This window comes from Pteropus vampyrus, unplaced genomic scaffold (genome assembly GCF_000151845.1).
Source record: "Pteropus vampyrus isolate Shadow unplaced genomic scaffold, Pvam_2.0 Scaffold24, whole genome shotgun sequence".
Taxonomy (NCBI): Eukaryota; Metazoa; Chordata; class Mammalia; order Chiroptera; family Pteropodidae; genus Pteropus; species Pteropus vampyrus.
Genome location: NW_011888805.1, coordinates 11969941 through 11983672, shown reverse-complemented (window position 1 = coordinate 11983672; position 13732 = coordinate 11969941). Strand labels below are relative to the sequence as shown.

Genomic DNA, 13732 nt, shown 5'->3' with positions numbered 1-13732 from the left:
GAAAAGGGGCTAATTAGCCAAGGTTTGAGCCTGGGCCACTTCCATATTAGCAGTAGGATAAAGCAGGAGGTAGGATAAAGAAAACTAAGAAATAGCCCAAAGGTATGAAGAGAACCCAGAAAGCAATGTGCCACAGAAGCAATGACTGATTTTTCATGGGGGAAGTGGTCCAAGAGAGGCATGGCAAGAAAAGGCTAAAGTTAAGATGAGGATGAAAAAGTGTCCACAAAACAAAAGAAATACAAAATGAAAGAGCTTGAGTTGAGTTAAATAAAACAGAGGAATGAAACCAATACAAGTTTTTGAGCCTTTAAATAAAAATATTTTCATGAAAGAGGAGCAATAAAAGGATTTTAAAGATCATTTCAGAGTGTTTATGAGTTACACAGGTGGTCATTTAGAATTTCTAATGGATTTCAAGTCGTGATAGCACAAGACAGATTAGAAAACAAAACTTGGCATTAAATTCAAATGGAATCTCATCAATAACTGATTATATGTTGGCCATAAGGGTGTGGATATCTGTTCTCACCTGAATGCCTTGTGCACATGTAACTAAAAAAGCAGAATAATTTGGTGTCATTTGATTTAATGAGATCCTGTGCAAATTACTGTTTCAGCCATGAAGCCAGACCATTGCAGTTGCTCTAGAGACAAGTATCTATAGAAGATAAATTAATTTGTTCACTAGTTCCTAAGCCTCTGGAAACAATGAATTAATAAATGTGTGAACTTGCTGACCATGCAGAGGTGTTTTGAGAAACTACTTTTAAACAATAAAATCCCAAAGCAAAGAGGTTTTACAGCAGCATGTCTACAAACAGACTCATGAGTAAAATCCCAATTTATACCACAGCAAAAAGGAGAGAAAGGTAGGCTAGAAAGGTAGGTCATAATTTTGAGGTCTGTCTTGATAATATCTAACATGTTTTGAGTGCTAAGTATATACTAGGCACCGGAGCTAAACACTTTACATCCATAATGTCATTTAATCCTCATAACAGTAAGTGTTGTTATTAAACCTATTTCACACATAAGCCAAATAGGCTTAGAACATTCCATAGCTTGCCCAATGTTACAAAGCTTACAAGTAATGAAGTTAAATGTCCAACTGGGTTTGTCTTATCTCATATTTGGAGTCCTTAATATCTTTCTCCTATAAGAGTTTGGATGTTTCTTTACTTTTTAAATTGTAACTGAAAAAATCTTGATTAAAAAAGATTATAGATAAATTCAGTACAGTTGGATACAATTTGTAAAATTATGCTGTGTTAGCGGAACAAATAGAAACCTTCAATAGTTTCACTTTAGCATTCTTTCCATTGATGGTTGAAGTTTATTCCTCCTCTTCTTGAATCTGAGCTGGCCTTGTGACTTTTTTAATAAATCAAATGCAGTAGAAGTGACATTGTATAACCTCCAAGGCTGGGTCTTATGAGATTTGCAGCTTCCCGTGCTCTTGTGAAGCACATCCTCCTAGAAGCCAGCAGCCTTCTAAATTCATCTTAAGACCATGCTGCTGTGAAAACCAAGGAGTATGGAGACAGGAGGCCAGCAAAGAAATTAATGAGCCACCAGACGCAAGAGTGAAATTTTCTTGGACTTTCTGGCCCTGCTTAGCCACCAGCTGAATACAGCCAAGGAATGACCCAGCCAGCATCACAGAGCAGGCCATCCTAATGAGTCAAGCTAAATTCCTAATTTTATAGACTCATGAGCACACACACACACACACACACACACACACACACACACACACAAAAGTGGCTGTTTTGATCCCTATTTTGGGTATTTTGTCATACAATGGTAGATAACATAAATTTAGTACAGCTGATACAATTTAGAAAAATACACTAGATTTTGATGGGACAAACAGAACACATTCCCATAGTTTTACTTCGAGGCCAAGTAGTTTATGCTGTATACCTGAGATAGTAAACCTACATTTTAAAAGTTAGCTCCGGTCCATTGGTTAATTTCTTCTGGTCTGAAGCAAACATTTTAAAGAAGAAAAGCAGGCAGAGATGCACTTTATATTTTAGCACTACATTTCTTCTGTGTGTGCTGTTAATCATCGTAGTAATACATGAATATAATGATTATCTACTTTTAATATTTGGAACTAGACCTTGATAGCTGCCTTCTGTTTCATTAAATGCTTTCTATATTACTTTTAAAACATCTGAATCAGTTTATAACAAGATACACATTAACGAGAGAGTTAAAATAAAAACAAAAGATTAAAACCGAATTCAACAACTGAGAAGTTATTTCTAAAGATTTGTCTAATTTACTTTTAAATTTAGCTTTGAGTTTCCTGGCAACTAAAGCAAATGTGTGGGATGATAACATGCTAAATGTGATTTCCTTCAGAAAAGGAAAATCTTTAATTTACTGCTAAATTATAAGAGGACTTTATTATGTGGATCTCTTCACAGGGAACAGTAAGTGATAGGAGACAATGGCTTCAAAAAAGGTGTAATTTAGAATTTGAATGTTCCTCAGACATGGAGTGTTAACATATGCCCCTGTTTAAAACAAAACAATAACATTTTAAGAATTTTTAATTTCTACATGGGTTTTTAGATTTACTCCTCTCCCTGTTCCCCCTTAGATCGGAATTTTACAATTTCTATCTTTTTATTTATTTCAACAGAGATTTATTGATAAACTTCAGGAGCCAGGCCCTGGGGATATGATTGTAAGCAAAAGAGAGAGAAGGTCCCTGACCTCATAGAGGTCATAGTCCAGGAGGATATTAATGAACGTTAAAGACATTAATTAAGTAGCTATAGCAATATGTGATTACAGATTGACTGGTGCCATTAAAAAAAAGTACAAGGAGCTGTAAGGGGTATATACAGGGAGATGTGATCCAAGTTCCTGGGGATAGGATAGTATGGGGAGAGTAAAAAAATATATAATTTCTCATACCCCATTCCTACCATAATGCCTAACACATATAGGTGCTCAGTTCATGTTGGCTATTGATGATGAGAATACAAAAAAAGGTGGTGAGGGGAGTGTTACAACATTAATTCTAAACCTGCCGTTTGAAGGATAATGACTTTAGAAAGGAAAAAAGTACTGTTTGCTCTGATTTTTGGAAAAGAATAAAAGATATCATGCAAGAGCTAACTGTCAAGATATCAGATGAAAAAAATACACATTCTGAAATTCCATCTGATTGGAGGTCAGGCCTGAAGGGTTACTCTCAAACTCCTTATGTAAGGTGTGGTCCTTTTACGTAAAAGTTGACTAATAGACAAATAAATTAGATATGACTACTTCTCCAAAGCTGATAACTAAGGCCCTGAATACAGTAAGTGAGGTCCTAGTTCTTACATTTACTCTTTGAGTTCAAGTAGTTGAAAGAGAAAGCAATTCTATTGATTTTCTTTAGAGAAATTCATTTACAGATTGTTGTTAGTTACAAACTCGTAAATGCTATATTAGACATCCTATCATCCATCTAGCTCCTAAAGCTTTATTATATAACATTTAGCAGCAATTTTTCTCCCAATTCCTATTTACTTCTCACTTCTGCCACATTATCGTCTTTTTTAAAAAAAACATATTCTTGCTTGTCAAACTTCTCTGTCTCACCTGATACTCTCCAGTGTTATAATAATGTTTCCCAGAACTTAGATAAGAATTTTAACAAAGTAAAAAATTCTACCTTAGAGCACATCCTACCGGGGATGCTCTGTTTCAGATATAAATGAAGCTCCAATGGTAAGGAACAACCTCTGTTATGGATTGAACTGTATCCCCTACCCCAAGTTAATATATTTAACCCTTGAACAATGTGGGAGTTGGGGGCACTGACCTTCAGGCAGTCAAAAAATTCCACGTATAACTTTTGACTTCCCCAAGACTTAACTATTAACAGCCTGCTGTTGATTAGAAGTCTTCGCGATAACATAAACAGCCAATTAACACATATTTTGTATGTTATACATATTAAATACTGTATTAATATAATAAAGTAAAGTAGAGAAAAGAAAATGTTGAGAAAGTTATAAAGAATCGAAAATAGATTTATGATACTGTACATATTTATTGAAAAAAATCCACATGTAAGTGGACATGTGAAGTTCAAACACATGTTGTTCAAGGGTCAACTCCAGAACCTCAGTGTGTGAACTTAGAGATAGAATCTTTTTTTCTTTTTCTTTTAAAATAATTTTTAATTTTTCAATTACAGTTGACATACAATATTTTATTAGTTTCAGGTGTCAACTTAGTGATTAGATGGGAGGGGAGATAAGATCTTTTAGAGGTAATCAAGTTAAAATGAGGTGGGCTCTAATCTAATATAACTGGTGCCCTCATAAGGAGGGGAAATTTGGACAGACATGTATAGAAAGAAAGTGATGTAAAGATATAGGGAGAAGACAGCTAACTATAAGCCAAGCAGAGAGGATTGAAGCAGGTCCTTCTCTCATAGCCCTCAGAGGGAAGTTTGTGCTGACACCTTGATCTTGCACTTCTGGCCTCCAGAACTGTGACAATAAACTTCTGTTGTTTAAGCCATTTAGTTTGTGGTACTTTGTTATGGCAGCTCTAACAAACTAGTGCATCCTCTACTTCCATACAAAAATTGAAGACAGTCTTTGGCAGTTTTTCTCACTTCTCATCCAAAGATAGATTAGAAATTCGGTAATTTACCTCCATAAATTCAGTGCCATAGATGTCTTTGACATATCTTAATTCCTTAAGCTTTATAATTCCATTAAACATATTCTTCAGTAAACTGTTAATATTTTCATTAATCTTTTCTTGTTAATCATAATAAAATTGACATAAAAGATATGAGTATTCACAAATTAAACTCTTTAACTTGTTATAGAATTTTTTAAAAAATTATTTATATCCAGCATTATAAAAATGCCAAACTAATCGTTGAAACAGAACCCAGTTCAGAGTTCATTTCTCATATCTAGTTTCTACTAAGCCTAACCAAACAAAAATATCATTTCATTACCTGTTTTGGAGTATATGAATTCATTAAGGCATTAGTTTCTAATTCTTCCTCATTTTTATTTGTTGGAATACCAAGAAGCACTACGGTACGTGGAAGCAGTGGAAATCAGGACAAGATTTTCTTTAAGTTTTTACTTCCTCTTTATCAATTCCCTCTCTATTTAACCACATAATTATATTACAATTACACATGACACCTCCTCCTCCTCAAACCCCTTGATTAAACTGTTTTTATTGATTTATGAAACATATATTATTGAGTGTCTAGTATGTACCAGGCATTCAGACAGAGATGTGAACAAGATACACAGAATCTCTGCCCTCAGGGAGTTTATATTACAGGTTTCAGAGAAGCTACATGAGACTGTAAAAGGAATTTACTTTTAATGTCTTTACTTTTCTACTACTTCTCCATTGTATTGCTACTTAACCTTGCTCCAATCTTTTTAACCTTAGAAGCTATATTCTCATAGTTTTCTTTCACATAATTTTTATCTACACTATAACCCCAATTAGTACTGGTCCAGAAAGATTCCAGATTCAAAGGAAATTCAGTCAATTTTCAGGAAGCTTATTCTATGGAAAAGATTATATTTGTGACTAATAAACATTGAAAATACATATTCTTAGCTAATTGACTTTTTTCCCACCCTCCTCAGAATATTTTTTTTTATTTTTATTTTTAGGCGAGGCAACCCTTGGTTGACCTCACAGATTGCAAGGACCTTGTCAGTTTACAATCCCTTATTTTATTTTATTTTATTATTTTATTTTATTTTATTTTACTTTATTTTATTCTATTCTATTTTATTTTGTTTTATTTTATTTTTTATATGCCTATAGCACCTGGTCTTCCTAGGTGGTCTTCCATCCAAGTACTAACCAGGCCTGACCCTGCTTGGCTTCTGAAATCCTCCTCAGAATACTTTAATGTTGGTCCTATAAAGACTTGAGTCTTAAAATGTTTTAACTGTTTGGGGAACCTTTTCACCTTGCTATTTCTAGAAACTAAAATCTTTGAGTGGTCAAGTCATTCTATATTGGGCATTTTTACTCTAACAGACTCAGAGATGGCAAAATATTCCTGGGGTCACTGGATTAGAAAAACCTGAGTTCTCTGTTTTCTATGGAGCATGAGTTTAGACCTGGAGAGAGAGAGAGAGAGAGAGAAAGTGAGAGAGAGAGAGAGAGAAAGTGGGAAGATGATAGAGGAGAGAGAAGAAGAGAAAAGAGGAAGAACACATGCCCAATCATTCCCCAAGGAAATGACATTTTGGGTAAATGCTCTAGTCTAGAAAGGGAAAAGAGACCAAGGTGACCCCGATGCTATAAAAATAGCTAAGTAGACTCTTCCCAGAAAAATGTCACAGCAGGCTCTAGAAAGCAATTAGAATAATATTTTGGCATCTTGTACTACTAAAGGGAAGATTCTCCTACTGCCCTAGTTATAGCCTTGATTTTTATTTCCCTTGGTTGTAAATACTTATGAAATCATTATAGAATGTTATGAAGAAATAGGTGTGAGAGTAAACAAACTCTAACAGGAATCTTTTCTCTAAATGCTGAAGCAGCTGCGGAAAGAAGCCAAGACAGTCCCTAACATATCTTGCTGTCTGCTTTGTCCTTTTCCCACCTTCTTCTCCTGTTCCTTCTACACATAATCTTTTAAAATTTTCAGGCTTCACTGTGCAATCTGCCAGAGAAACCTGACCACTTGATGGGTATGCCTGTTCTTAGACCAAGGACAAGGGTAGTTCCCTGCAACCACCCTCATTTCTGGACCAGAAGGGTATCCTGAGGCTAAGGACCAGAGCAGTTTGCTTTCCCAGTAAGTAGAAGTTGGATCTCAGAGAGATTGTGCTTCAGTTAAAAAGCACGTTGGGGAAACAGTTTGCCCTGTGAACTTAACTTTCTTAAACTCCATGGCAGGGATAAAAGTCCTGATCCCTGTGTTGGTGAGGAGCCAACAATCCCATACTCAGACAAGCTGATGAGCTAGGAACTAAGGCTTTTAGTTAAACAGGCAGGGAACAGCATCCTATTTGTAGGTCTAGATAGAGTCTTTTTATCTGCCAGTGTTAAGAATGTTGATATTTACTGTTGAATTTTTTGGTTTGCTTCTAAAATATTAACTGGTATGAATTTAAAAAAAAAAAAACAACTCTTTAAAATATGCCTCCACATTATTTCCACTAGTGAACTATCTTTAACTTGACCCAGATTTTTAATTAAACTTTTCTATTGATCCAATTCCCATTACAATTCTTACCCTTATGCTTTTATAATTAGAAATCTCCAAAAAAAAAAAAAAAAAAAGAAAGAAAGAAAAAAAAAGAAAAAGAAAAAGAAAAAAGAAATCTCCAATTGGAAACATGCATTTCAGTGGCTCTTCCCACACCGCATCTTAGATTTGCGTTTTCTTAAAAAGCATTTACAGATCACAAAATATGGGTGAGTATTATATATGGCACCAATACTTCAGCACCAGTTCTCTTTCTTAAAAACAACAAAACAAACAAACAAACAAACAAACAAACAGGAAGAAAGAAAGAAAAGAAAGAAAGAAAGAAAGAAAAGAAAAAACAAACCAAACAAAAAAACTCCATAAAAAACTTGAAAATTTCAAGGAACTCTGCAATACTTTCTATTCAAAAAAGTTCCCATGCACTGTAGCAAAGTGAGAACCTAACTATTGTAGGCTTTTCTTGAGAGCAGCTGGGGTGACAAAATATATACTGATTGAGAATGCTTCTCATCTGCATTCTGTGGTGCTAATGAGTAATTCCCCCAGCACAGCCAGACCTACTGACAAACGCACCCCTCCTCCAGTCCAAACCCTCTGAGACTTAGTGGTTGAAGTGGAAAAAAGTACCTTGAGTTCAAACTTTTTTCACACTCAGTGGCTCCTAAGACCATGCTGAAAACAAGGAAAAATAATAATTGAAAATATGTTTTTAGAATGCTAGGTGGGAGAACACATAATGTAGGACTGTACAGTATTGAAATCAATCATTTATATTAATATAAAATAAAAAGAGATTAATTAATCAATACTATGTCTGTCTTGTTTGGCTTAACAGAAAACACATTATAGAAAAGTTGTGTGGGTACTGGATCAACAAACAAGCCGAGGTCAAGGTTCCCTAATTATCTGCCAGTTATTAAAGATAGTGACACTATCTTTGAACTAAATTTAACTTATTTTTCAGTCTTCATTTATATGTTATCCAAATCCAGACACAGAGCTAAGATGCATTAGATTCCTGAGCCAAACGAACAACTTAGGAGAAGTTAATACAAGGATTCATTCATATATTTTATTCACACTTTCATTTAACAAATGTAGTTTCATTTACAAATGTGGTGAACATGGTAATGGGGTTTCCTGTCCTTAAGGACTCCACAGCACAGCTGATGGCCCCAGTCACACTGCACCATAATATTAAGACTGCTTACTTACCTATAGCTCCCACAGGTGTGCTGTGCTGTTGGAGGGACTCAAACATTTCATATTTTAGCTACTTCTGAAGAAAGCACAATAGAAACCATTGGTGTCTCTACCATAGTTCCAAGAAGTATGATCAAATATATCTTGGACAAGTCTAAGACAGGCTTCTGATTTGTTAGAAAGCATTCCTACTGCCCTCAGGAGTCACTTGAGAAATGCATCTCTCTACAGCTATAGTCACTCCCTGCCACACACACAATCCTCTCTGGAGAGGACTGGACTAGTAAAGTGCTTTGAACAGTGCCTGACTCTTAGTGAATACTCATGCTACAGCCCTCTGAAAAGGCAGGGAGAGTTTCACATAAGGATAGGAACTTCATTATCATTTCAATTCAGATGCTTTAAAGCAGTCTTAACGGAACAGTAAAGGGAAATCAAATGTAAAAGGATGCTGTTCATGGAACAGTTGTGGAGAATAACCACTTTGGAGGAGGTTAATTTCATTTCTCAGTTCTGCTAAGAGTATCAGAACCAGGCTGAGAAACTTTGCTTGGTTCCATTTCATTTTTAGGGAGAGGAGGAAGCTAGGGCAGTCATACCTTTTCACTTCTCTGACCACCCTGAATTGTTTAAGGTCAACAAGCAGGATATATAGACTCCGGGGCCGGGCGCTTCGATCCAAACCCTGACTCTGCCACTAACTAGCTGTGTGATTTAGAACTAGTTCCTCCACCTCAGTCCTTCACCCTCAGTTTCTTCATCTGTAAAATCTGGATAACAATAGTATCTGCCTTTGGTTTTGTGTGTGTATGTGTGTGAGAGAGAAAGAGATAATTTAAATATATAATACACTTAAGCCTCTTAGAATAGTGCCTAACAATATTAGTTCAATATAAGTGATAGTTAGAATTGTGGTCACTACTAGGCAATTAGCTCTTTGAAGACAAGAACTGTATTTTTGTTCTTACTCTACTTGTTAAAAAATGTATAAGGCACAAAACGCTGGACTAGTTTGAGAGCAGAATGAACAAAGCACAGGAGATCTGGAAGTGAAAACTGCATGTGAGGGGTGGCTTAGTTCCATTCTAATTTGAAAAGGCATGCAATGTCCTCATCTTTAAAACAGAGAGGTCAATGAGAGAAGTTCTAAGGTTCAATCCAAATCCAAAATCCTTTGAAATTTTATAGAAGATAATGTAATTATGTCTATAGAAGTCTCTTTTACCTAGTGTATTTCCAAAATGGATTATCATGTTGAAGATAATGTCATTTGTGTTTTCTGAATCACAAAGCAAGAATCTGAATCACAAACAAATCTTTAAAACCATGAAAATGGATTATCTTTAGCACAACTGATAACTTTTAAAGCTCTTGGATTGTGAGAATAAAACTGTTAAGGACATTTTCCCCATTCATCTTAAATTAATTTTTAGAGACTCTAAGAATAAAACATAATCCACAGATATCTAATGCTAACTTATTAACACATAGAGAATGAAAGTAGAACTCTTACAGAATTTAGCTTAGCAATTCTCAACTAAATGAAAATAAGCTGATTTAGTTGAGCTTTTAAGACATGAGGGTGGAAAGCATAAGTCCAAAGGATTTGGACTACAAATTCCTGGACTGCATTTCTTCAGACTGTGTTCCTAGAAGCTGGGTTTCCCAGAGCTGCCTCTGTCACTGTCGCTACTGAGGGTTGGTTTAAGGTCTTATAAATCAGGTAGTGGCAAAAGGATTTTTCTTGGCGGGGAAAAAAAAGATTTTGTTGTAGAAAAAGAGGGCAAGAGGGAGATTTGAAATAAAAGGCTTAATTAAGAATATGGGCTTTGGGTCAAACAAGGTTTAAATTTTAGCTCTGCTACATTTTAGCTATGTGAACTTGGGCTGGTTGTTTACTGTTACTAAACCACACTTTGCACATTTAACAATTTTTCTTGCTTCTTAGGGTTACTGGGAGGATTAAATGAGATAATACGTGCAAAGCACTTGAACCATAATGTCTAAAACATAATAAGTGCTCAATAAATAGATGATGGCTACACTCCTCCTAAATGAATGACAGGGACAGATAATCTGTTCTTTTTTGGTGAGCTTCTTATGCTCTCTTTGGAATGTCTCAGAGGCATAGGAACCACTTCTTAGGCTTTCTGTAGTCAAAATTAGGGTTTGAACCTCAGTCTTCTTAGAAAGTCCCAAAAAACTTGTGGGTTTTTTTTTTTTTCCCCAAATCTATTCATGGTTTCATGTAGGCACTGGACAAAGTTTCACTTTGTAAGACTGTCCAGCTAGGTTAAAAATAAAATATGCAGAAATGTGTGGAACTTCAACAACAGAATATAGGAAAAAATGAATTATTCTTAGCTGAAAACAAAGGAATTACAGCATATGGATGCACATGTAAATGCATAGAAAAAGTCTGGAAAGTTTGACACCAACATGATAACAATGGTTACCTCTGGGGAAGGGACAAATATGGAGGGAGTGATTGGTATTGTCTTAATGTTTTACACATTTATTTACATATTAGTTGTATAAATGAAAACCAAACCAAAATCAAAACCAAACAAACAAAAAAGCAAAACCCCAAACAAAGTCATGGTAAAAACTGAAATGAACTTTCAGAACAGAAAATTTGAACCAGTAGACGAGAATCAAGGAATTTATCCCTGGGGCTGTCCACGACTTGACACAAAGTCATGTTCTGCTTAGTGTGCTGTCCTTGACCAGGGGAGAAAGCAGGAGAGGGCATTTCTGATCCCACCTCCAGCAAATGAGAGACCCAGGTTCAAGGCAGATGAAGCTGCCTTCCAGACCTCAGTGTAAACATTTTTCTCTCGGCATGTACTCAGGTAAGACATTAGTACCCTGGCTAGTTCTTTGCAAAATTCAAAGTCTACAGAGGTACCACCTGAAGGCTGTTGGTAAATTATGCTTTTAAGCAAAAAGAAACCAAATGGTAAATTAGTATATCGGTATATTTATATAGCAAAGAAAGTAAGAGGCAACTTTAAAAAATCTAGAATACCTGACTTTGGAGTTTTACCATCTCACTCTTCACAATTACCACCAAATTAATTAATTAATTAATTAAAAGAGAGCAAAGAATTTAAGTATTGAAGTATGGGCTATGGCATTTTTATTAGCAAAACACTTGTTTACTGTTGGAACTTAGTTTTCACAAAGAGTCCTTTCCTTGGAAAGAAATATTTTGGCTCCAAGAAAAACTGAGAAACATGGTGGAGGTCTAAGAAGTTTCACTGACTTGCTTTGATTCAGCTTGCTCTCTCTGGCAGAGAGAGATCTCGCCCGATGCTGGGGCTCCTTGAGCAGCAGTCAGGACAGGGTGCTTTTGCTTTGGTTTTAATGCATATATTTTGGTTCATGACCTGAGCGAAGATTTTGCTTTTCTGAGCTCAGAGATGTGTAGGAGCCTGTGCTGGCCCTCTGCCTGGGCCTGACCTGCTGTTTCAAGCCCTGCCTGCCCAGCTTTAGTGCAGGGAGGTAGTCCAGCCAGCCTGTAATTCATTGTGTTCTGCTGGTGAGTTAAGTGATGGCTGCATCACGGGCAGCACGGAAAGGACCTGAATGAAGTAAGAATGAATGGAGAGAGCCATTTTGATGGAATTGCCCTAGGGTATTAAATAGGATGGGCATCTGGGGGCTTGAGGACACTTTTGTTGCTTAAGAAACTCTCCATGAGAGTGTCAGTCATCAGTCACTTAACAATTATTAATTTCTTACCTCTCCCTTGTGTATAAGTTGGCAGATTTATGCAGACCACCACTGTGACCATGACAGTGAACTGAGTTTATTATGAACACACAAAAAAGAAAAAAGCAATTGCTCATTTATAATCAATGTAACAATAATACTATAAATGGATTAGCAAGGAATTTAAGACATAAATGTATATAGCAGAATAACCTCATATTAGCACTTGATTGGACCACTCACTGCTCTCTCTAAAAGAGAGGTGGTCGTATGAAGCAAAATTAAAGCAACTTGAAATAGGGGATTTAAAATGCTGAATTCTATCATTTCTGTAAAAGGTCATTCTAGTTCTCGGCTATTTTTTACCATGGATAGAGAGAGCCTCAGCAAGTTATTGGCTGAATGGATTTGGGAAGCCAGAAGCTCCTGCTTCTGACGAATGAAGATGATAATGCAGCACTTGAGACTGTGTGAATGAAAGAGGTGGAAAAAGTTGAACCCTTGAAAGATAAGAGGGAAAGCTACTGAATTTGTTCCTGACTAAATTACTAGCCGTAACTGTACCCAGGCCAACTGGCTTTGAAACTGCCTGTAATCTTGTGGCTTTGATTGAGAAATTCTCATTTCCAACTCAAACCCTCCTTAAGGCATCCCAGCCCAACCCCCTCCTCCCACAGCAACTCTTCCTAGGGCCCCCCCCCCCCAAATTTGATCAAGGCAAGTATATTTCCCAGCTGGACCACTGCACCAGAAGCACCTGTGTTCCTTCAGGGTTGGGCAACAAAACCTTAGGCTTACCTCAGGCAGGCAATCAAAAGCATTTTAAGAGAAGAGGAGAAAACAAAAGAAACAAACAAAACCTGTCCTTACCCGCTTCTTAAAAAATTGGAAGGCTGAGCATTTCTTGACTGGGAATCCATTCATGTCTTTGTTTACCATTTTCCACAGTGGGAAGTTCACAGTTATAGATCCAGGGTGGCACCCGCCTGCTTAGTGCATCTGGTTCTCGGTTTCTCTCCTGGAGACAGTTAATGAAGACGGAGCGGGATGGAGAATCTAGCGGGACGCAGGTTCTCACTCACACATCCTGCAGCAGCGGCTACTGCAGCAACCTCTCTCCACTTTCAGTTGCCACCGGCAGTGGCTTTTCTCTTCCCATCGTTGCTCCGAAACACTGCAGGACCCCTGGATGCAGCGGATTCTGGAGAGATGCTGCTGCTGCCGCTGCCAAGCGGGAGAAGCCCCCCCACAACCCCTGCGCGCCCCCAGCTACCTGGCTGCTCTGCGGCGGGCGCGACGACCAAGTCGCTCTGCTCCAGGTGATGCGCTTGTGGAGGCTGCTCGAGAGGAGAGCTGTTTTTGATCGTGCAAGTTCCAGTGGGAGCTGTAGTTAAGCAGCTGAGAGGAGTAAGAAATAGCAGAAGCCAGAGGGAGGGAGGGAGGGAGGGAGAGCCGCGCCAGAAAGGCAGAGGGAGAGAGAAAGCGATGCTGGAAGAAGCAGCGATTCATTAATATCTGAGCAGCGGATGGAGAAATGGCACCAGCTCAGGGCGCGCTGAAAAAGCAGTTGACTCCCTTCGGGAG

At 37.3% G+C, this 13732-nt stretch overlaps 1 protein-coding gene across 1 annotated transcript in view; it reads right to left on the bottom strand.

Moving 5' to 3' along the window:
* LOC105289527 overlaps positions 1 to 13108 on the bottom strand; it is a 96558-nt gene extending 83450 nt beyond the window's left edge. The window contains exon 1 of the mRNA XM_011356237.2: positions 13019 to 13108. Within this exon, the coding sequence (XP_011354539.1) occupies positions 13019 to 13087 (69 nt within the window). The 5' untranslated portion in view covers positions 13088 to 13108. The remainder of the gene's footprint in view (positions 1 to 13018) is intronic.
* Positions 13109 to 13732: the final 624 nt, after the last annotated feature.